The sequence below is a fragment of the Seriola aureovittata genome, chromosome 13, assembly GCF_021018895.1.
Source record: "Seriola aureovittata isolate HTS-2021-v1 ecotype China chromosome 13, ASM2101889v1, whole genome shotgun sequence".
Classification (NCBI taxonomy): Eukaryota; Metazoa; Chordata; class Actinopteri; order Carangiformes; family Carangidae; genus Seriola; species Seriola aureovittata.
Window position 1 is genome coordinate 11,339,686 of NC_079376.1, and position 21,488 is coordinate 11,361,173.

A 21,488-nucleotide genomic window follows, 5' to 3' on the forward strand; every position below is an offset into this window, starting at 1 on the left:
TGCAGGATACCTTTTAAGAGAGAAGAGCAACAAGAGAAGCTAGCAACAAATAACCAGGCTGCATATCAACAGTTTTGGACGTTAAAACTATAACATGGTAAAAAATACTGTCTTTAACCAGCAGGCCTTCGTGTTTAAGTTTTATGGACTTGAGGGTTCTTTTGGATAGACAACACACATTCATTTGCCATTAACTGTTGTGTTTTCCAGTTAGTCCCTGTGTTAGACTGTCCTGATCTCCTCCCTGTTTGATGTGTCACTGCCAAGCCCCTCTGTTCCTACAAACAGCCTGAATGTGGCCTGAAGCTGCTGGTGTCGGTTAGGGCTGATGTAATCTATCCACCGGGCTAGATACCATGTGGATGAATTCATATTTAGGGAGGACTGGGAGTATCTATGTGCACTTCAGAGTGGTGAAGTCATGTGGTTTGGGAAGGAGGCGCTCTGGGCCAAGTCTCTCCTGGCTTGTTCCCCTGGTGTTGTCCACACAGCTGCAGGCCAGATGTGTATGCTTGTCAGTGTCCGTGAGCCCATCAAACACACCTCAGGCTGTCATCGATGGTATCCAGTGAAAACACATTTTCACCTAAACAGGAAATCCCTGCAAAGTAATTTCATGGCTAAGGTCCACGAGTGTCTTGTCATTTGTAAAAATGTTTAAATATTTTACCTTAAAACGAAGACAAAAACTTCACTGAAATCGTATTATGTCAGTTTGACCCCCCTTTAATATTGGCATGAATGTAAGGATAAGACTTGGAGGTCAAGCATGCTTTGCTAAGGGCATCTATAGTTGAGTGTCAAGTTCCCCTGCTTGAGTTTAATATAGATCTCCCAACTGCCTGAAAGTGTCAGAGAGAGAGATGGAAATAGTGCCTAACAGCTGTCCCAACCCCACCCCAGACAAATCATTCCTTGATACGAAATGGTAGGCCTCACCAGGCCTACGATTTTGTTTCAACTTTGTCATCCTCAAACTTAAAAACTTGTCTTTGTAGATGCCTCCTTTTTTGATTGGGATTTTTCTACCCTGTACTGCTGATTAGCTTTTTGGTTTAGCAATGGCATGACTGTTTCATATGATGATGGAAAACGTGGGAAGTTAGAAAGTGTGACCAGTGTGTGTCCTTTATTAACGGGTGTTACAACCACAGCTGTCAATCCTAATGCAACTGTGACACATTCAACATGAACATTACACAGACACACAGGATGAATGAAGACATTTTCTCAACTGGCAGAGCACAGCTTTCCTTTTGGTGTGTGAATTTGTGTGTTACAGAACAAGTCAAAGTGGGGTGTGTGTGAATTTTGGGGGGGGGGGTGAGAGAGAGGGAGAGGTCCATTAGTTTTATCTGACAGGGGGATCAGATCTGAAGGCATATACCTGAGCCTGAGCAATTCTCTGTGCCTCATCTCCCCACCTTCACAGCTGTTCGCATAGGCTGCTCTATTAAAGAACAGCCGCTGGGGAGTAGCAGGCAGAAAGGAAAGACGGTGGCCTTAACCCTTCAATAATGCAATGCTTAACTTCTGTTTCTGTCATATAGAATAACTTGCATACTTTCAAACTGTTTTTATTCAGAGGAGTTCATTTTTGAAAAAATGGCTATTTCCTGCAGGTATTAGGAGGCATCCCTGTTCAATTGTCATATATTTTTACACTTACAGCTGAGTGTAAAATGACGATAAAGGTTTTGTGACATACTCTCCAAAAACAGGTTAAACAGCTGCTTTTCCTATGAAATACATAAAGTATTCAAGACAATTGACAAATTTCTGTTGTTTTTCTTTACTCTTTTTAAAGCAAAGATTTATATGCTACATTAAGCCTTTGCCCAGAAGTCAAAATCAATATGACGGTGATATATTAAATACAAAATTTAAAAAAAAAAGTGCAATTGTAATTTAGTTATTCAGTTGCTTACCGCAATGTACATATTTTTGTGTGTTTCAGAGATCAACAGAGTGCGTAAAGACATGTACAGTGACACAGTGAATGGCCTTGTGGACAGACACCCGCTGGAGCTGCCTGAGCCTATGGGGCCCATCGTCCACCTGCAGGAAAAACTGTTTGTGCCTGTCAAAGAGTACCCTGATGTAAGTAGCTGGTTTACACATCTCACACTGTGTCGGCTGCCCCACTGTACCAATAATATCAGTGCATTTGCCTTAATTGTTTTAGGACTAATATTTACACTGCAACCGACAGACTAATAATTTGTCTTAAGAAAAATACAATAGAGCAAATAATTGTGAGGTACATAAAATTGATCATATGGTATGTCTATAGGAATGTTTGTTGTCTTAGCAGCAGTTAAATGAGCCTCTCTAATAGAACCACAGTTCTTATATTTGTGGACATCCACTCCCACACATACACTCCCACACACACATACAACACACATTCATTTACAGGTCACCTGCCAATAGCAATCTGCCAGCGCTGCGGATATACCCATTGCTTCTCTTTTTCATTTTTTCAGTTTCATAGTTTTACTCTCGGTAGTGCCTTCCTCATGCACCCCACTCTTACCTCTGTCTTCTTTACTCTCCCTTTTCCCTCCTATTTTTCATTTATGGTTGGTAAAGACACAATTGCTGACCAGCTTGACTTTTAGTTTGTCAAGCAAAAGTTGGTGGACTCATTGCACGTGTGCCAAGTTGTTAATAAACTACCTTTTAAAGCTATATCAGATGGCAGTGTAAGTCGGTCCTGGTCTCAGGAAAATCCGACATGCTGAGGTGTTTATGAGCTACCTCAGCGGTAGATTAGTGCTGAGAAGGAGGGGAATGAGAGGAGGAACATCATGAAAGGTAAATCACAATCACATTCCATAAATATTCAATTGAAAGAGATAGAAATCTTTTGGACTTAACACTCGTATCGGTTTGAGTGGTTTTTTTTTTTTTTTTTACATGCACACACTCAGCTGGGTAAAGAATAGTACATGGTGGAGCTGTCATACTGGTTGTAGAGACGAGGAGGATGGTGGCAAAACTGAAGAGGCCAGTCAATAAAAGCCTTGTCTGAGGAATGACAGATGTGTTTGCTTGTATGTGTGTACTATGTGTGGAGCCATGTAGTGTGTGTTTAAGGTTTTGACCACGGTCAGTCAGCCACCATCCTGACCCCGCGGTAGTCTCTGGCACACACATGAATGGTTGCATCACGTCTTGTGGAGCAACGTTTCTCTTCGTAATCCCAGCAGCTTGCAGTGAGGAAATGAATGGAGGGAGGTGACAAAGGATAAGAGACACCGTAGAGCAGGGCAGGGCCCAGCCAGGCGTGGATTGCATTTTCCCCCTGACAGAATTGATAAAGGGCACCAGGGACTGGATGGGATAAGCTGAGTTCCAGCTGACCCTCAGACCAAACCCAGCCTCTCAGCTCACAAGCTAAATCAGCCAACCAAATCCCAGTCTTTCACCTTTCATCTCTAGTGACAGGACTTCAGGTCCTTGAATGGTTCCCTAATTAGCTGTGAGAATCATATTTGCACTTGGTGCTTCTTTAGTGTGCTAATTGCTTTATTTATGTTATAATTATTATACTAATTATAATTATTAAAATTATTATTATCCTTGGTGTTTGTACAGAAAATCATGATTGGTGTAATATATCATATAAAACAAGTTTAAGTTCAGTTAAGTTTAACCTATGCCACTATACCTTTGTGACATTATGAATACATTCATTATGTTTCCTTACATAGTGTAGATCATGAGAAAACAAGAATAATACACATAAACATCTACTTTGAAAGGAAAGTATAAATGTGGTTGGACTGACCCTGTATGGGTGATGAATCAGTTAGGTGATTTGCAGTTGTCTGTTCAGAATTTCATTGGTCCACAACATTACTGTTTTTATGTTTTAGCTTTACTTTATTACTTTATTTTGAAGGGCATGTCTGATACTGTGGTCTGTAGCTGAAATCATCCCTCTCTGTAGAACATGCTTCTTGAAGATTCACTGATCAGTCACAACCACATTAAAAGCTGTAACTGGTTTAAATGTTGTGCCTGATCGGTGAATGTGATTTATAGAAGAGTGAAGGAGGGCTGTGAAAATGTGTGAAACAGTGGGTGCCACCTGTGGCTGAAAAGAATATTAATGGAATGATACTCTTTCTCTCTCTCTCTCTCTCACACTCACACACACACACACACACACACACACACACACACACTATTGAAAGTGTGGCATCCTAGGATGACCCCTGTGTTCCCTTTGCTGGATGTGCTATGCTGCTCCGAATAGAGCACGACTGTAACTCAGTTTTGTGTTTACGAGCTGCCGGGAAAGCTACTAAATTAATTAGGCTTCCCCCTGGTGGCTGAGATGACTCACTGATGACCTTAGTAGACACAAATTTATACACACACTAACATGAACACAAGGATGTACAAGTACAAGCAAATAAACATCCACGGTGACGCAAAAATGGCACATATTTCACTTGGACATTTTTTCCCTCTATTTTGGTACATACACGCACACCCCTTCCAAGTGTAGTCATTAAGTCTGCAGGAAAAAAGGAAAATGCCAGATGATTGGAACAAAGGGAATTCAGCAGCAGGTCTAAATGGAATTTTTTTCTGCTCATACCTCTCCTGTTTCCAGAAATTATATCTGTTAAAACAATGTCTGCAAAAACTGTTAAACTGGTTACTATTTGAATTCCACCTGTATAACATTCCCTTTTACATACTCCCCTTTTTTCCTTTTGCTCCCACTTCTCTTTGCAAGTGTAAGCTAGTGGGGTGGGTAGAGAGGGAATGAGATGTAGGGATTCATTATTTAAACAGCAGATAAAATGTTACTATGTGTTCAAGTGACTTCCACCCAGAACTGAGCTCATCTTTTTTGAGCTCTGTAGTTTGATAATTGTTGTTTAAACACAGAGTGAGCTACAGTATGTCAAGATCCAGTTTATGTTTTCACGGAGGATAAAGAGTGGAATCCTTTAGTAGTGGGGTAAGAGGGGAGATGATGTGGGATCAGTGTGAAAAGGGGGAGAGGAAAGAAATGATGAAGTAAGGGAAGAAAAATGTCACTCCCTATCCCCGATCTACCCATAGCTAAAAGGAGAGGAAACTGTAATGATGATTATTAGACTGGGGAATAGTTCTCCCCCACTCACATTTCCGTCTGATTTCCCAGATTCCCCACACCGAAAAGACATATGCATATGTGTGCATGCGTGTGTGTGTGTGTGTGTGTGTCACTGACGCAATTTTAGGTTCTCCCAAGAAAACCGAGGGAGATGGTCCAAGTCTCTGTTTTGTGTTCTTGGCATCAACTCACCTGCCATGGAAGATTTGTCATCGTTCATACTATTTCCCTGTCTCTTCCCTCTTTCCACACTCATCTTGTCATTTTGGGATACCTGCCATCCACTTGCCTTCTTCTCAGTTTTTGCTTTCATTTAAAACCAAGACTCCCACCATATCCTAAGGCAGAGGTCACACTCGCTCGATGGGGCTTTCTCTGTCTCACCTACGACTCCTCTGCTCTGGTTTCACCAGTAGATAATCAGATTGTCATGGTGCCTGGATGCAGTGCAGCATGTCAACTCTACCAAAATAACTTGCCTTGCCAGCATGCTTCTACTCTAATTCCCTTAAGTGTGTCCCTTTTGTGGCCTGTGTGTACTTGCCTGTGTGCTCCACATCTGTCTGTAAATGTGTTTGTGTAAAGGCCTGTGTCTCTTTCACCCTGTGTGTCTGTCTACCCACTCCCTCACCGTTCTTCAAAGTCAGCCATTTCCTGATGTCGTCAGTGGTGCAGAGCACTGTGAAGCGTCACCGTGGTGACTGCATCTTGACTGACAGCTGAGTCGCAGGCTATCTGATAACTTCAACCTTCAATTAAATGCTATCTGTGGCTCCACTTTTTTCCTGAGCACACGCTCACACACATTGATAGGCGTCTGACAGACAGCTCAGCATGTCATTTCCGTTGACCTTCAGGCATCTGATACGATGTGTAACATGTCTTTTAAGTGTGTCTCCGTCTCCACTTTATTCCCTGCGTATTTGCATTTGCCAACTGTTAAATGCCCAGATGTGCATGCACACACAAACGCCACCATTGCTTTGCTGACTCTGTGAAATACGACCCTCAGTTAGTTGCAAACCGTTGTGCAACTGGTAAACAGGACTGTCTACACTCTTCTTGCCAGCTTGAAGGGGGTGAAGAGAAGGGCTGTAATTTATGCAATACAGCTCTGCTATTGGTGTTTCTGTGGCATTAGTGTTTGCCTCTTGTTTAGCGGGTTGTTATGGTACTTTAGGTTGTTTACCTAAGTGATGGACTCCTCAGAGGAACAGATGTTTGATCCCCCTGCAAGTCTTCATTTTTTGGTTATTAGTCGGTATTTTGAAGGTAAATGAATCCAGTTGAAGACTGCAAATGACTTGTCGGCTGAAAACACCAAGAAATGGTTGATCATTATTGGTTCTGTGCTCTCCATTGTCAGAGACAGGAGATTGGTGTCTTTTGTTGTCATCAGTGTATTGTTGTTACAAGAATAAATGTTGCTATGGTCTCATAAATTTTAAACTTGAATCGGTGCCCTTCTTGAAGAGAAGAGATCTTTGCTCAATTAAAAAAAAAAACAAAACAAAACAAGGTAATTAAAACATTGAATAAAAAACTGTGAAAATATATGATAGGGATAAGATAAAAAAATATATGGTATTATAAAAACTAATATAAAATAATATTAACTATTTGCTCAAATACATGAATTAATAAACTACTAACACACGCAGTAAAACTTCATAATAAAACAAAGAGTATGTTGCTGTTCTCCATGTTTTGTTCTCCTCAGCTTAACAATTAGGATTCGATCTACTTTGCCTTTCAGTGAATTCTCCTGTGATGGTGCAAAAATATTTTTTTTGGCACAGTATGCTGTGTTGAAAGTGTGAGCTTGTTATACTGTATTCGTGGGGTCCGAAAACTTAACCAGCAGTCCACTATGCTTGAGGGGCCGGACCAAAATGCTGAACCCTGCAAGTTTAAATGGCTGTTTGAAGGCCAAGACTTGGTTTAAGGGTTAGGAATTGAGTTGAGATGGTTAAAGTTAGGGTAAGGGTCTAGGGAATGCATAATGTCAATGATGCTCCCTGCAAATATAGTAAAACAAAGGTGTGTGTGTGTGTGTGTGTGTGTGTGTGTGTGTGTGTGTGTGTGTGTCTGTGTGTGTCTGTGTGTGTGTCTGTGTGTGTGTCTGTGTGTGTGTCTGTGTGTGTACTTGTCAGGTTTTAGTGAGAGACGGTGGTAAAATTGCTTTATTGCCTCATGATACTTCACTTCCACTGCAAGGTACAAAGATTTGAGAGTACCAAAGAAAAGGCTCTGGTGGTTTGAGCGGACAAGTTGTCCTGGACCTTTCTTTTTCATTGCAGTAAAATTGCCCGGCCATCCTGCCAGTTCCCTGCACAGGGATAGTCATTAAGCTGGTTCCCATGAGGGTGTCATCACTTATCATGCCAGCTCCTGATATCCTTCTGACCCCCTTAAGTCATTACCAGTCCTGGAAATGTAGCGCCCCACACCTCACCTCACCTCACTGACAGAGCAGCAGAGTGGAGGATTTTGATATCTCTAGCTAGCCAGCCATGCATGATGATGATAATTTGATGAACGGATGGTTTTCTAGTTAGCTATTTGATGAGGAGGGTAATTACAATGATAATTTAAACAGAGAGGACTATTTGTTGTAGTCAGTTAACATGACGAAGGGCAACAGTGTAAGCTGTTAAATGTGTATTTATAACTGCACTAATGCCAGTGGTTGCTTGCATATTGGCAAATTGTGCTTGTATACTGTACGCGGATGGCGTCTTGTGATACTTTGGCCTGTCTGTCCCTGAAGTCATTAAACTGAGAGGCACAGAGAAGTGAAAATGGAGAATGAAGGACAAAGGAAGTAGGTTTACCTCACAGGGATCAAAGGCTGCACCGGGGGGACATAGTGTCAGCTTATACAGAATCTGTGTGCATAGACTAGATTCCAGTGATACATGATTTTTTGAGACCACAACCAACATCAATGTTTTTTTTTAGTTTTAGAAAGAACCCTGACTGATATACAGTACTGTACTAATGCTAATATTTTCTTTCTTTTAACAAATTCTGATAAAAAAATTTTGGCAGGGATCCCTCCTATTAAGATGTGACAAAGACATAGAAGTAGGTTATTTTACAGTAGGACAATAAACTTGCAAAATACTATCAAAGATGATGCATAGATTCAATGCACAGGATGGAAATCTATGCCAAAACTGACCTTTTTTCAACAGAAGACACTTGCTCAACGAATTGACCATTTATTGTAAATAGTTAAACAACAAAAACTAATCCCTTGAGCTATGATTTACAGGACTCAGAGATAGTTGCAAACAAACACCAACACTGGATCTTAACATAGTCAACAATACTAAAAGCTCAATACTTTAGATTATATATGAAGCTGTCTTCCCCTAAAGACAACACTATATATTCTGTACTGTCCTGTACACCTGTTTGAATATGATTGGATGTTATTAGTCAGCTGGTAGCCAGTCAGGTGATTTTGAGTGAAAGATGATGAAGCTTGAATGAAATAGCTGATGCCTGATCAGGTGATGCAAGTGCGACTTCAGTGCTCTGCCTGAACTAACACAATGCTCTATTAAAAGGATTGAGTATTGGCCAGATGTGACTAATCTAAATTAGATACTGTTTCCCTCCCTCTCTTTATGATAGGCTTGCGGATAAGGTAGCAGAGCATGGCTAACATTATTCCACAGCTTTGTCAAAGGGCAGTCTTCTATTGACTTATGATGATTAACTAATGCTCAAGTGAACACAGAGGGATAGAGTGAATGCTATTTAGCATCTTCCTGCTCATTAATTTTTTTCTTTCTACAGTTTGCTTATCTAGAAGTTCACAAACTTTGCCCAGTGCTTCCCTCAATCACGTCTTCCAAACTTTCAGCCGACATCAATCTTTACGCTTTCCACCTCTTCGTCTTCACTTCTCTGTATTTCCACCCTGCCTGCAACCCCAAAATAAACCCAAACAGAATTATCAAAGGAGCCATGGATTAGGCGCTAAATGCTGGATGTGCTGAATAGAGAGCTTTGAAGTCTATAGGGCTTTGAGGCGAAGATGTCATCATTGGAATCTAAGTCTAATTTTCACCCCTTCATCATCCCAGCCTCACCACCTCTGTCCCTCCTGTAGATCAAGCATGCAAACTGCTGTAGGTTATTCACCTGTCTGCTCCTCATCCCCAAATTCCCTCCATTTGGTCCTTTCACAGTGTGGAAAAGATACCTGAAGCGTGTGTGTGCGTGTGTGTGTGGCATGTGTGGATCAGGCCACAAAATGCAGCCGGATTAATTGAATGGTGGAATATTTCCACCCAAAGATGAATGAGTGATGAAAGGCAGGCTGGTGGCTAGGTAGGTTCGCTTAGTCAGAGAGAAAACATTGATTTGCGCTGTGAGAGACCCATGCACAACTAGAGAATAATGGATATGCAGAAGAGGAAAAGCAAAATCCTTGGTACTAAGAGAAAGAGGAAAAGGAAGCATGCTCAGTTTCCAGAACCTATGAATGGATACAGAAAGGAGGAAGTGTGGAAGGAGAGGGGAGGTGTTTTTGGCAGCCAAGAGCAGTGTTCAACTTTGTGCCCTCTGTGAAGCCTCCAAATACTCAAACTTGAAATGAAATGAGACAGAGGGTATCTGAGGAATGAAGAAAGGGAGAGCTTTGCTGTTATAAATGGTTAGCCATTACTTTGGTATGAGCTGTTTCACAATCGTACATTACGGGAGGGTTAGAATCAAGTGAGATGAGGAGTGATGAGATGGGTAAAGACTGTGAGCTGGAGAGAGATGGCCGTGCCTGGTGTAACCACAGACTCCACCTTGCTTTGATACATTGCACTGAATGAACTGTTCCTCATTTCTATAAGCCCAGCAAGGCCGGCTAATAAGTGATTGGTATTCTCCTCCTGGCCTGGCCCCGCTCTTTGATAAGCCCTGCGCACACACACAGCCAGAGAGCATGATCTCATTTCCTGTCTCCCCACCACCACAAACAAACGCTGTCAAAGGCACAATTGTTCTGCTTCTCTGAGCATTGTTGGTGGAACTGCTGTTGTTTCTCAGTTGTTCACACAAAAAACAAACCACAATGCACACGCACACAAACCCATGCGACAATCAGCTCTGGGTGCCGAGGGTGTCTGCAAGAGTTCACCCCATGTATTGTGGTTTCACACACACTCACACTCATAAACACACAGTGTCACAGACGTAGATATGCTCACAACAAAACCCGCCTGTGGAGTAGCGATAACTGGGGCTAAACAAAGGCCCTTTAATGTCAGTGTAAGCCCTTGTCCTGAAGGGGGCTTTGTGTGTAAGTGTGTGTGTGTGTGTGTGTGTCGGTCTGTCTTTCTGTGTTTGCACACAAACTATGTATGTTTGTATGTACTGTACGTGTTTCTCTGTAATCTGTGTTTGTTTGAAAAACTAAAAAAAAACTTGAGTGACGAAAAGAGTATGTCCACCAAAGGTCCCGACAATCTTCTAATGCTGTGAATGAGCAGGAGGAATGGGAGAATACAGCAAAGATACAAAGAGAAAGAGACTGCTGAGAGTTTCCAAGTCAGCAAAACACAGTTTATGCATGTAATGTGGGTGCTGACAGTGTTTGATTAAACAGAGCTGTTAAATATGCATACTTTTTTTTGCATTTTTTCAACCCCAGAATGACTTGTTGCTCTCTGTTACTAGGCATGGGCAATCAGGCAGTGATGGAGAAAATAGAACTGTTAATTATAATCATCATAATTTTTACTTTTTTTTTATTTTATTTTGTGTTGAATCATTAATTGTTAAAAGCCTGCTAAATTTGAGTTTCCCTGTCAGCATTGATTGCTTCAAGGGCTCCTGGAGGGTGCAAAGCTCGGAAATTCAGCCAAAAAGCCATGGTGGTTCCCAGACGTGACTTTTTTTAAAGACCACAGTCTGGCGAGCAAGTGGAGTTGATGTAACAGCAGGAATATAGAGGATGAAAACTAGCTTTTTATAGTAGGTGTGGAGGAGGCTAGATAGTTTAGCAAGAGGAGGTGAAGAGAGGATAGTGTATTTGGCAATGAGGGCACTGTATCCATCCTACTCCTCTGGCTGTACTGAGTGGAGTTCCTGGCAGGCTCAATGGCCCTGCACCCTTCTGATAACTCACCCGCTTGGCTCCCCATTGTCTCTACATTCCAGTGGCTTAAAATGGAGGGCACCTTTTCTAACAGCATATCAACATCCATGAGAAGAATGCCTAACCCTCAGTACAGAGCAGGAAGCTGGGGAGGAGAGAGCGCTTTATTCTATCACTCTGATGATTTTGGCTTGACTTTTATTTACAGTGGAGTTGCACTTTGAACTGCATGGTTTTAATAGGATGAGGCAGTGTCGTTTCTTGATTGAGACTGAGGTGAGAGGCTTGAAGCGCGTTCATTTGATGTGTGTTAGCGATTAAAATTTCCTTGAGTGATGTGTGTGAATAAAACTTGTGGTGACTGCTTGGCCAGACACGGCGCCTACTCTGTGCCCTCTGCCCACACGTATGTGTGTGCATGCCTCTGTCATTAAAACACATCTGACACTGGTGCACCAGCCTCTACCCAGAAGCTCTTACTCCATGGGGGGAGGGCTATAAAACCTGAGCCACACACATGTAACCGCCTGCTCTAACCCTTTATCCCCAAGCAGCTAGAGTGGGAAAACTGTGAGAGTTTAGTGGCAGTGTTGGCCCCTCTTGTTCACATAGACTCACCCAGTACTGGAAAAACAAGATGTTCGTGACTTTTCCCCCCTCTGCTCTTGTGTCATCATCTCTCTAACCCTTTTTCTCTTTATTTCACTCAGCTTTCCTCCATCAGGCCCTTGCTTGCTGTCAAGTGCAATTGTCATCAGCATATTCATGTCCACAGAGAATACCTTCCACTGTCACAGAGAGAGAAGTATTAGCAACATGGTGAGAGAAGGCCAGAGAGTAAAATATTAAATGTTCTTTCTGTATCATTTTGGGATTTTTCAACCAGCAACCACCTTAGATCAGTCATACTTTTTGACATTTTGGGCTTGCTCTGTAATACATCTACTGTATGGCTTTTAATATATTCATGGCCTGTAGATCTGATGGGATTTGGACTGATGGAAGATCCTGTTGCCCCTGTAGCCTGTTAAGCTGCTGGGAACTGTCACATGTCCTACCTCCAGAGAAGCCTACATATAAATATAGGAACTTTTTAAACCTTGTAGGTGTAAAAAAAAAAAAAAAAAATTATATGCCAAATGACAGCAAGTATTTTTTTCAAATGTGGCACTGCAGTTGCTAGCAGGGAAGCTGTGTAACAACACACTGGACATTGTCACTATAGCCTCTGCGCAATAGGCTAGAGGCTGTTTGTGTGTTTATGTGTGTTGTATAGGAGTGCCACAGCACCAGCACAATGCCCAGAGCTTGGGGTTCACCCTTGTCTGCAGTGGTGCTGTGATGCAGACAGACAGCCCTCTCCTGTGCTCCTTGAGGCTCTGTCTGTGTGTGTATATTTGTGGGTGTGATTACGTACGACTCAGAAGCAGGCCAGCATGCATCGTTGGTGGCTGACCTCCAAGGACAGGTGCCCCTGCATCCTTCAGTAGGCACACACACCCTCACAAAATAGCCCCTGCACCCGTTTCCTCGATTAGAGATAACCGAACAGACAGTTGCCTTGTGACAAAGAAACGCACGCATCAAGCCTGTGTAGCTGCATGCTGTGATCATCCGCAGGGACTCCATCTTCTCTGCAGCCACAGGGTGTGTCTTTCCTGCCAGAGACAGACAGGCTATGCATGCAGGCAAGCCCAGTGACAGGGACAAGGAAAACAACAGCCTGGAGTTTTTGACTGTCCTCACCAGGGTTAGTTTATATTGTTTAGGGGAATTACACCAACATCACTTTAGATTTGTAATCCCTCTGTAATTAAATGTGACTTCTCTGATGGCCTTTTGAATTTTGCAGAGGCATTGGTGCGGTGGAGTGCGTAAGCAGATGTGGCTATGTTTAAGAATTTAATGCAGGGGTGTCACGGCTCATTGTAACAGCTCAAGAGACGAACAGTTGTGCTTCTCATTGTCATGGAAAGCTTTCCACTGTGCCATTTGAATATTTCAGGTTTGGAAATTTAGCTTGAGTGAAAATGTCCCATTTTAACAATGTCAGAGATCTCTTACCCTTCATGGTCCCCATTAGCCAGTGTGTACAGTATTTAAACATGGGTGATTTGTTTACCACTTAATGCATCGCTGTGCTCCCTAGCTCTCCTCCCTTCCTTATGTTTTTATTTTGGCTGAAAATTGTGTTGGATTATTTCAACACATTTTCCCTTTATCCTGTTGGAAGCCAGTTTCAAGTGGAGAGGATTACGTCGGTGAATACGTTTCCTTTTGGTACAAAGCTCCCAAGCCACTCACCAGTGAAAGGGGGCCTTGATAAGAAAATTGTGTCAAGCAAACTACCTCACGTCACAACTCGCCTCCCCTTTAACACCCTCTCCACTCCATTTTCTCCTTGTTTCCACTCCACCATTCCCACCCAGACTAATTCCGGGTAGTTACTTTTCTTTTTTCTGTTCAGGACTATTTTGACATCAAGTGTGGATGATGAAGTAGGGGTAAGCCAACCCCAGTGTGGCCTGTGCTGATATATATGTCTTAATATCACATCAGACAGAAAAAAAACTTTAAAATGTATCCGTTAGAAAGCCCATATATGATTTGAACACTCTTCTTCCTTGTTAATATTTTATAAACTCAAGTGCTAAGTATTGCCAAAGTGTGGAGAATAAAGGCAAACCATGTTGCTGAAATTGCTATGTTGCAGGTGATTTGTGAAACTCGCTATATTTGATTCTTGATTCTTCAGTTTCATCGGATACATACCAGTGCAGCGTATAGTGTTTCTTAGAATTTATCCTGAAAACTTGCTTCTAAATTCAACAAGTGAGAGACTCTGTTATTTCCTTGAATATAAAATTGCATATAGATCACATTATAGGCTGAAATGTAAACACATTTCCCATTTACAAAACCTTGGACCAAGGAGTTGTTTTCCTGAGCTAATGCAAAATGACAGAAACATGACATATGGCTCAATGTTTTTAGCCCTATCTGTGCATCTAAACCTGCGCCATCACAGTTATGAATATTTTAAATAATAAATCCAATCCCATACAGCTATGCTTGGACTGTTGGTAGCAGGTGCTTCCACCAAGTACGGCACATCCACTCTAAAAGGCATAGAGCGGGCACGAACTCGAAGTCTGCTCGCCAATTCATCTGTACCGTTTGTGTTGATAAGGAACCGGCCTGATATCTGCAGACTGCTGCTAGCTAGCATTAGCTACCTGGCAGGAACTGACTGAATAAAATAGAATCCGCACAGCTTCACATCTCATATCCACAGATGATATCTCTTCAACAAACACAGAGCACAGATCACATCAGTCTTTTTTCAGTTTGTCCTTCTCGTAGATGTGATCTCTAGGTTTGCTACAAGATAGCCACCGTCCGCTTACCATTCCGTATTGTGACAGTCTCATAAACTGCAATGTAGAGCAGCTTAAATAGGGTGTGATTATTCGCGTCACAGTTTACGGGACTATCGTGACTCATGGCGGCTCTTATAGACAGCCATCATCTGTGTTACTTTTTAAAATACAAAAATCTTTTTGTGCACATTGTAAAAACGAATTTTCCACATGTACATCATACAGCTCTAAATTAACCATTAGCTACAAGTACCCACTGCATACACATAACATTTAGCACAGATGTACATGTTAACTGAGAAAAGGTGCAACTGCGTCCAAATAAAATGATGTAATAAGGCATAGATTGGCATGATGTGTGTAGTTGAGGCAGCAGTCTTTGGAAGTTCACAGAAAGTTGTGTGTGTGTGTGTGTGTGTGTGTGTGTGTGTGTGTGTGTGTGTGTGTGTGTGTGTGTGTGTGTGTGTGTGCGCAAAATACTGCCTATGGTCCAGTTCAACATGGAACCGGACCATTTGAATTCAGTCTTTGTTAATGACGGTAGATTTTAATTGCTTATTAAGCCATTGTCCACTGTGGTCTGATTCTGCTTTCAGCCATAGGCTCACCAGTTTATTTCTCTCTCTGTATCTGCAGTATAACTTTGTGGGGAGAATCCTTGGCCCTCGGGGACTCACAGCCAAACAGTTGGAAGCAGAGACAGGATGCAAAATCATGGTGCGAGGCAAGAGCTCCATGAGAGACAAGAAGAAGGTAAGTTCATCAGGATGGCAGTGTGCCCAGTGTTAATGTGTTTTATCTCTTGATAACAATGTTACTCAGTAGATTCCACTCACAAATAAAAAGACCTACATTTATTTTGCCAAACCAACATACACCAAAGCTTTCACTCTCCACAAGGATCTGTCTAGAAATATTACACAATAATGTGAAACTTGGTGGGACTGCTGTCACGCAATAACATCCCACCAGCCCTGTAGAAACATGAGGCAGACACACGTTGAGTTGATGCCTGGTGGCTGCATTCTGACACTTGATAGGGCTGTTTGCACAAAGCTGTGCAGTGGAAAGTACAGAAAGCAGTAGTAAGGAGACAGCCAAGGCCAGGGAGCTGCCTCTATTTCTGGACCTGCTGAGCCGAGGTTGGAGACATAAAAGGCTAATGCTGTGTGTCAAGATATCCCATAACCCAAGGGGTGAACTTAGGTAAAAACCTATTTGCATTATTTTACTAGGAAAATGTGTATTTGCACAAACTTTTGCACAATGTTTTGGCCTGAACCAGCCACAGCATTTGAAAGTCCAGACTGACTGTGTTGCACAGTAATGTTGATGAAAGTCTGTCAGACTACTTTTGGTCGTCCTGTATCGCAGTAGTAAGTCTTTTAAGCCTACAGAGTTGACTCATGTTTGACTCATGTTTCAGCCTAAATATTGAATTTTGATACACGATACGATTACGATTAAAGCAGATAATTGAAAAATGAAAACCTGAACTTTGAATACAAAAAACTTGCATGCTTCCCAAGGCGTTCCAAAGTGTGTCAGATTAGATTTGTTGATGTTCTCTGAAGTTTTCTTTGAGGACAAATTGACAGTTTTTATTTCAAGCATCTGTGCGTGTTTTGCCCATGAGCTTTAGCCGTGCTATTATGGCTGCCTTTGGCTGTTTTTATTTTTATTTTTTCTTCATTGAGTGACACCTTTTGGAGTTGAATTTTTTTAATCTTATTTTTTCCCTTTGTCTGAACCTCCCAGTTGCCCACATTTGCTAGGCAGTGGTGCTATATTACAATGCATTATATTACAAGTCAGAAATGTAAGTGTATTTCATCCCTGTTGGTATGGGAATCACCTTCTCCACACACACACACACACACACACACACACACACACACACACACACACACACACACACACACAGAGATGCACAGAGCTTTTCAGCTGAGTCATAATCTTAGAAGCTCCAGTTTGCTGCAGGGCTAACATTTTCTTCCCTCTTTCTTTTTTATGGCTCCTCCATTCGTATTTTAATTTCTATCTCTTCTCATTTCCCTTGGAGTATGTTCATTATCACAGAACAAGATGAAGACATTCTGCTATGGTTCTTTCTTTGGAATTAGATCCAGAAGTAGTTAAATGGGAGTGAACACGCTCAAGCATGTACAAACCCGCATGCACGCACACACACACTTTAGAACTTCTTAGCTCATTACATGAATCTATGATTACCTTCATAATCTCTTACTATCTTAAAACTTAATGACATGTGCCAGTTTGTTATGCTGTGTGGCGCAGTGACGGGACCTGTGAAAGGCCCTGCACAATTAGTACACCAACAAAGGCCCAATACAGTTAAACATTTATACAAAAATACAGATGAGTGCTTTGTTGAAGGTACGAAGTTAATGGGAACATTTTAAAGCAGCCAAACTGATTTTCTACACACAACCATATAATTAAATAATTATTGAAGTCCTCCATTAAAATTATGTTTTCCTTTCTCACCATGTCCCTTACCTTATAGTCCTCTGGTGTGTGGTTTAGATATTTACAGTAACGTTGGGTTATGCTGGGGAAAAGATTATGTGAAAAAAAAAAACAGACACTTTTTACATCCTCTGCTGTTTCCACTGTTAATAAATCCCAAGAATCACTATCAGGATAGCTCGCTGTACCCCAAAACATTTTGGATGGCGCGGGTGTGTCATAACTGTGGCTCAGTTGCAGACAAAGCCACAGCTGTAGCCTCCAGTCACTGCATCCTCAACCTCAGTATTTTCAGCTTGATGCCCTGTGGCAGCAGAGGAAGCCGCGGCAGCAGCTTAGCCAGTGTGTTTATTCAGGATCCATTAGCGGCAGCGTTTTTATGCTCTCAATAATTCAGCTGGTTGCTCCCTCCTGGGCCGCACTGCCTGACGGGGAGTCGGCTCACTGGAGCTACGCAGTGCTAGAGAGGGAGAGAGAAAGAAGCAGAGTAAAATAAAGAACAATGGCAGGGGAAGAAAAGCAGATCAAGTAGAAAATAAGGAGGAAAGAAGCAGGTGAATAGAAAAATGTGGTTCTTCACACTTTGATCATACAACACCAAGTATAATTCTTATAATTGATCACTTTCATTTTAACTCCATCCCTTTCAAATTATTTTAATACCAAGTATTTAATGACTCAGAGATTTTAATTGTTTTTGTAAAAAAAATGTTTTACACAATACAGCTTACATTGTACATCCAGCCCACACTTTCCCTTCATTACAGATTTCCTTTGATTGTATCCTTATAATATTTTGTGTGCAAATTATTTTGGCTTTTGTCATTTAATTCTGCCTGCATGTGCTGTTCAGGCCTGCTGCCACTGATTCTGTTAAAACAAGCCTTTGCTTTGTTAAACTCGGTCACATAAATTATTTCCCCCATAGATGGTTTTTCTTATTCTAGATTTACTGATGATATTAAAATTTGAATGACTATTTACTACTACTGCAGTTGCTTGTAAAATTTTAACACATTGTTGTTTTTAACTAAGATGAAACAACAGTCATTAGTTACCATTAGCATCACATAACAGTCTTAGTGACTGTAGTGCTGTCACAGGAACTGTATGTTAAGGAAAACAAACTAACTTAGGTCTATGCTCAATTGACAAGGTATATGAATTTAAGAGAGTAGATAGAGCTATTTATCTTAGAATATGGAGAGAATCTAGCAGAAATGTTTTTTTTTTTTGTTTATTGATATGACACTCATAATCATGAGCATGGAAATGGTAAAATCACTAAACCCACGTGTGTGTGTGTGTGTGTATGTGTGTGGGTGGGACTTGATGTTCGACTTAAATCAAAGGAGGCAGGAGAGACTAACGCAGGATAATAACCTGTCCCCAGACTGCACGTCACACTCTGATCAAACAAGACTGAATGTAAGGTGTCTGTGAGAGTGACTGAGTAAGTACAAGTACATTGCTGTGACTTCTCTGATGGAGACTTATGGACATCCTTATTTTTTTGACAGAGATGGGATGGATGTATATGACACCACTAAACTAAACCCTCTCCCAGTTTCTTGTAGTTGAGTTATTTTTTTTCTTGTTTTGTTGTTAAATCTTGAGCAGTTTTCAGATGCTGCCCAAAGGGACAAAGCTTGCGAATAATGTCCTTTTTGATGATTATTGTCTAAACTGTTGGAAGGAAGAGGAACTCCTTCTGGAGCCTGATTCCACTTAAACTTTCATCTAATGTGGCAGCTTGAGTCTCCCCGGTTTTCACTTTTACAGTCATGCTTAATGCAAAACAACAGCAGGAACAACAGCAATTAAATTACAGACACATTATATCGACCACTGCATAGACAGAATAAGGATTTCCCTCGCTTTTGCAAAACAATTCCCTAATTCTATTTTGGCCTTCACACAGTGTGAGATTACAGATGTCACCATAGACAGCTGTTTTACTTTGAGCCACACTAAATGTCCTTTCAGACTTGCACTTTGAGAAATGCTCTATATCAAATAAATTTGCTTTGATTAGTTTTTTTGCTGATTGCCCCAACACATAATAGCTAAAAAATTGTGGTATCAGCACGGTCACTGAGAGAACAGTATAGGCCCCCACCTCCGGCTATATTTAACTTCTGACAGCCAATACACAGTGCCATAGCACATCTCCCACCTTTCATTGCTCAAGAACTAATATGTGACATTGGCAGTCAATATGTTGAACTTGATTGGCCTGTTGGCACTGCAGCAAGCCTGCTTGTTTTGTTTAAAGTTTAAGCTGACTTTTTTTTTTTTCTCTCATTTCTTTGTGACAAATTACTTGACACAGCACAACTAAAAGCTTGTTTCTTCTTTATTAAGAATTTAGAGGGTGCTATTACGTTGATGAGAAAAGCAGAGAAATGTCCAGGTACTACTTTTGGTGCCTAGATTTTATTGGCTGCAAATGGCTTGAGAGGGCAATAGGAAAATGCGATGGTTCAGGACATTGAGGATGGCAAATAGCAGGAGGTGTAGCAACCACAGCAGTAAGGTTTATTGGTGCTACAATTAATTTAATTACTTCTGTTGAGATATACTGTAGTATGGTTCCTTTTTCCACACAGAGCTAAAAATCCTGACATTTAACTGACCTGTTCAGGATGGCATACTGAAATATGCCTAATCTAACCCAATGCAATCATCAGAGTTCACTAAAATCATCAAGTCTTATTAAGTTGTGTGTTATTTCAATTCTTAACAGCCTTTTCCTCAGTGAATGCATTCATATTTAAGTTATTCTGTCTTACTTGGAAAATCAATTCAGTTTTGATTCATATTATTTCATATTTCTTTATCAGCGTTGATCCTTCTTCCTCTTCAGTTGCGCTTGTCCTCTCTTGTCCTTCGATGCCCCTGCAGCTCCCTACTGCACCTGTTTTGTCTGCTGGCATTTAGCCTCAGTTGCGTTGACCCCAGTTGGGAACGTCTGATTGAAAAAGAAGGGACTGTTCAGAGTGGGAGAGTTGAAACAGTGCAAATAGTTTAATTTATGAGTGTTAAAGTGCAACATAGCCAGGACAAAATTGTGGCGCCACATAATCCAAAATCCTATTGAAGCAGCAGTGTGGTATATTAAGTAGGGCTGACCTTCAGCCTCAACACCAAGGATTGAGAGCTCTGTGTCTGCAAATGTGCACCCTGTTATGTGCCCTTGCAATAAATCCCTTTCAGCTTCGGGGGTATACCTGACCCTGTAGTGTGACTTCCCTCAGGCGAAACAATGACACTAACAGAATCAATAACATAAAGAAAAGTGAACATGAAAACAGCCAGGTTGCACTGCCACTCTTTTAAGTACAACCTAAAAAAGGGAGGGCAGAGCTAACAGAAAAAGAGTCCTATATTTTTGTAACTTTTTTGTATGTGGTGTCATCCATGTTGAAAATTGAGGCCTTAAAGTTTATTGGTCTCAATCCGAGGGGTGTGAAAGCCAGCAGGCAAACAGGTGTTCTAACCAACACGCAATCTTATCCCTCTGAACCTATTCTTAGATGTCGTCTCTAGATGCAGTGTCCGTGCTATTTATTCATGCTACATATTTTGCCAAAACAGATTATCCTGGTATGTGGTCATTGCCATGGCATTTGATGTCGGCCAGCGTGGACATTATCTTCAAAGGCTTTCCCAGTATTCCCTTTTGCACTTGCCTCACCTCCTGTCTCTTTTGTCACCCTCCCACCCTGCCTCCCCCCTCCACCCTTCCCCCTGTTTGTCATACTGTCACTTTCTCTCAGAGGGCACACACTGACCTTGTTCACAGGCAGTCATGCTGGTGTGAGATGTGTGTGTGTGCATGTGCATGCGTGCGTGTGTGTTATTCCTCTTTTCCCAGATCTCTTTGACTACAATCTAACCAAATCAGAATCTGCCAGGGCGAACACAGACACGTGATTGACTAATCTTGTTGGGTTCAACTTCAGCAACAGTCTTGTCAGTATGTACTGCGTCTACCATGTGTTATTATACAGTGACCAGCATGCAGAGGCAGCCCTCGTGGCCTGTCTTTCTGTGTCCTCTCTAGAAAATGCTGAGTCACCTTCCAATCCCCATGTCCCCTAATAGGCCATAAGCAAACAGCCATGGTGAAATAATGGCCTGACAGCTGAAACTAGGCCCTGTGTGGAAAAGGGGAAAACGAGAGTGGAATATTGAACTTTCTTGTTTGTGTGTGTGTGTGTGTGTGTGTGTGTGTGTGTGTGTGTGTGTGTGTGTGTGTGTGTGTGTGTGCGTGCGTGCGTGCGTGCGTGCGTGCGTGCGTGCGTGCGTGCGTGCGTGCGTGCGTGCGTGCGTGCGTGCGCGTGTGTGTGTCTGTTGTAAAAGAGCAGTGCCATGGCAACAGCTCTCTGTG

At 41.7% G+C, this 21,488-nt stretch overlaps 1 protein-coding gene across 6 annotated transcripts in view; it reads left to right on the forward strand.

Moving 5' to 3' along the window:
* The window catches only part of qkia (QKI, KH domain containing, RNA binding a), a 79,415-nt gene that overhangs the window by 23,682 nt on the left and 34,245 nt on the right, over positions 1-21,488 (forward strand). For all 6 annotated transcript variants that reach the window (XM_056393521.1, XM_056393524.1, XM_056393520.1 and 3 more), the window contains exons 2-3: positions 1,958-2,100; positions 15,242-15,358. In XM_056393521.1, coding sequence (XP_056249496.1) covers positions 1,958-2,100; positions 15,242-15,358 — 260 coding nt within the window. The remainder of the gene's footprint in view (positions 1-1,957; positions 2,101-15,241; positions 15,359-21,488) is intronic.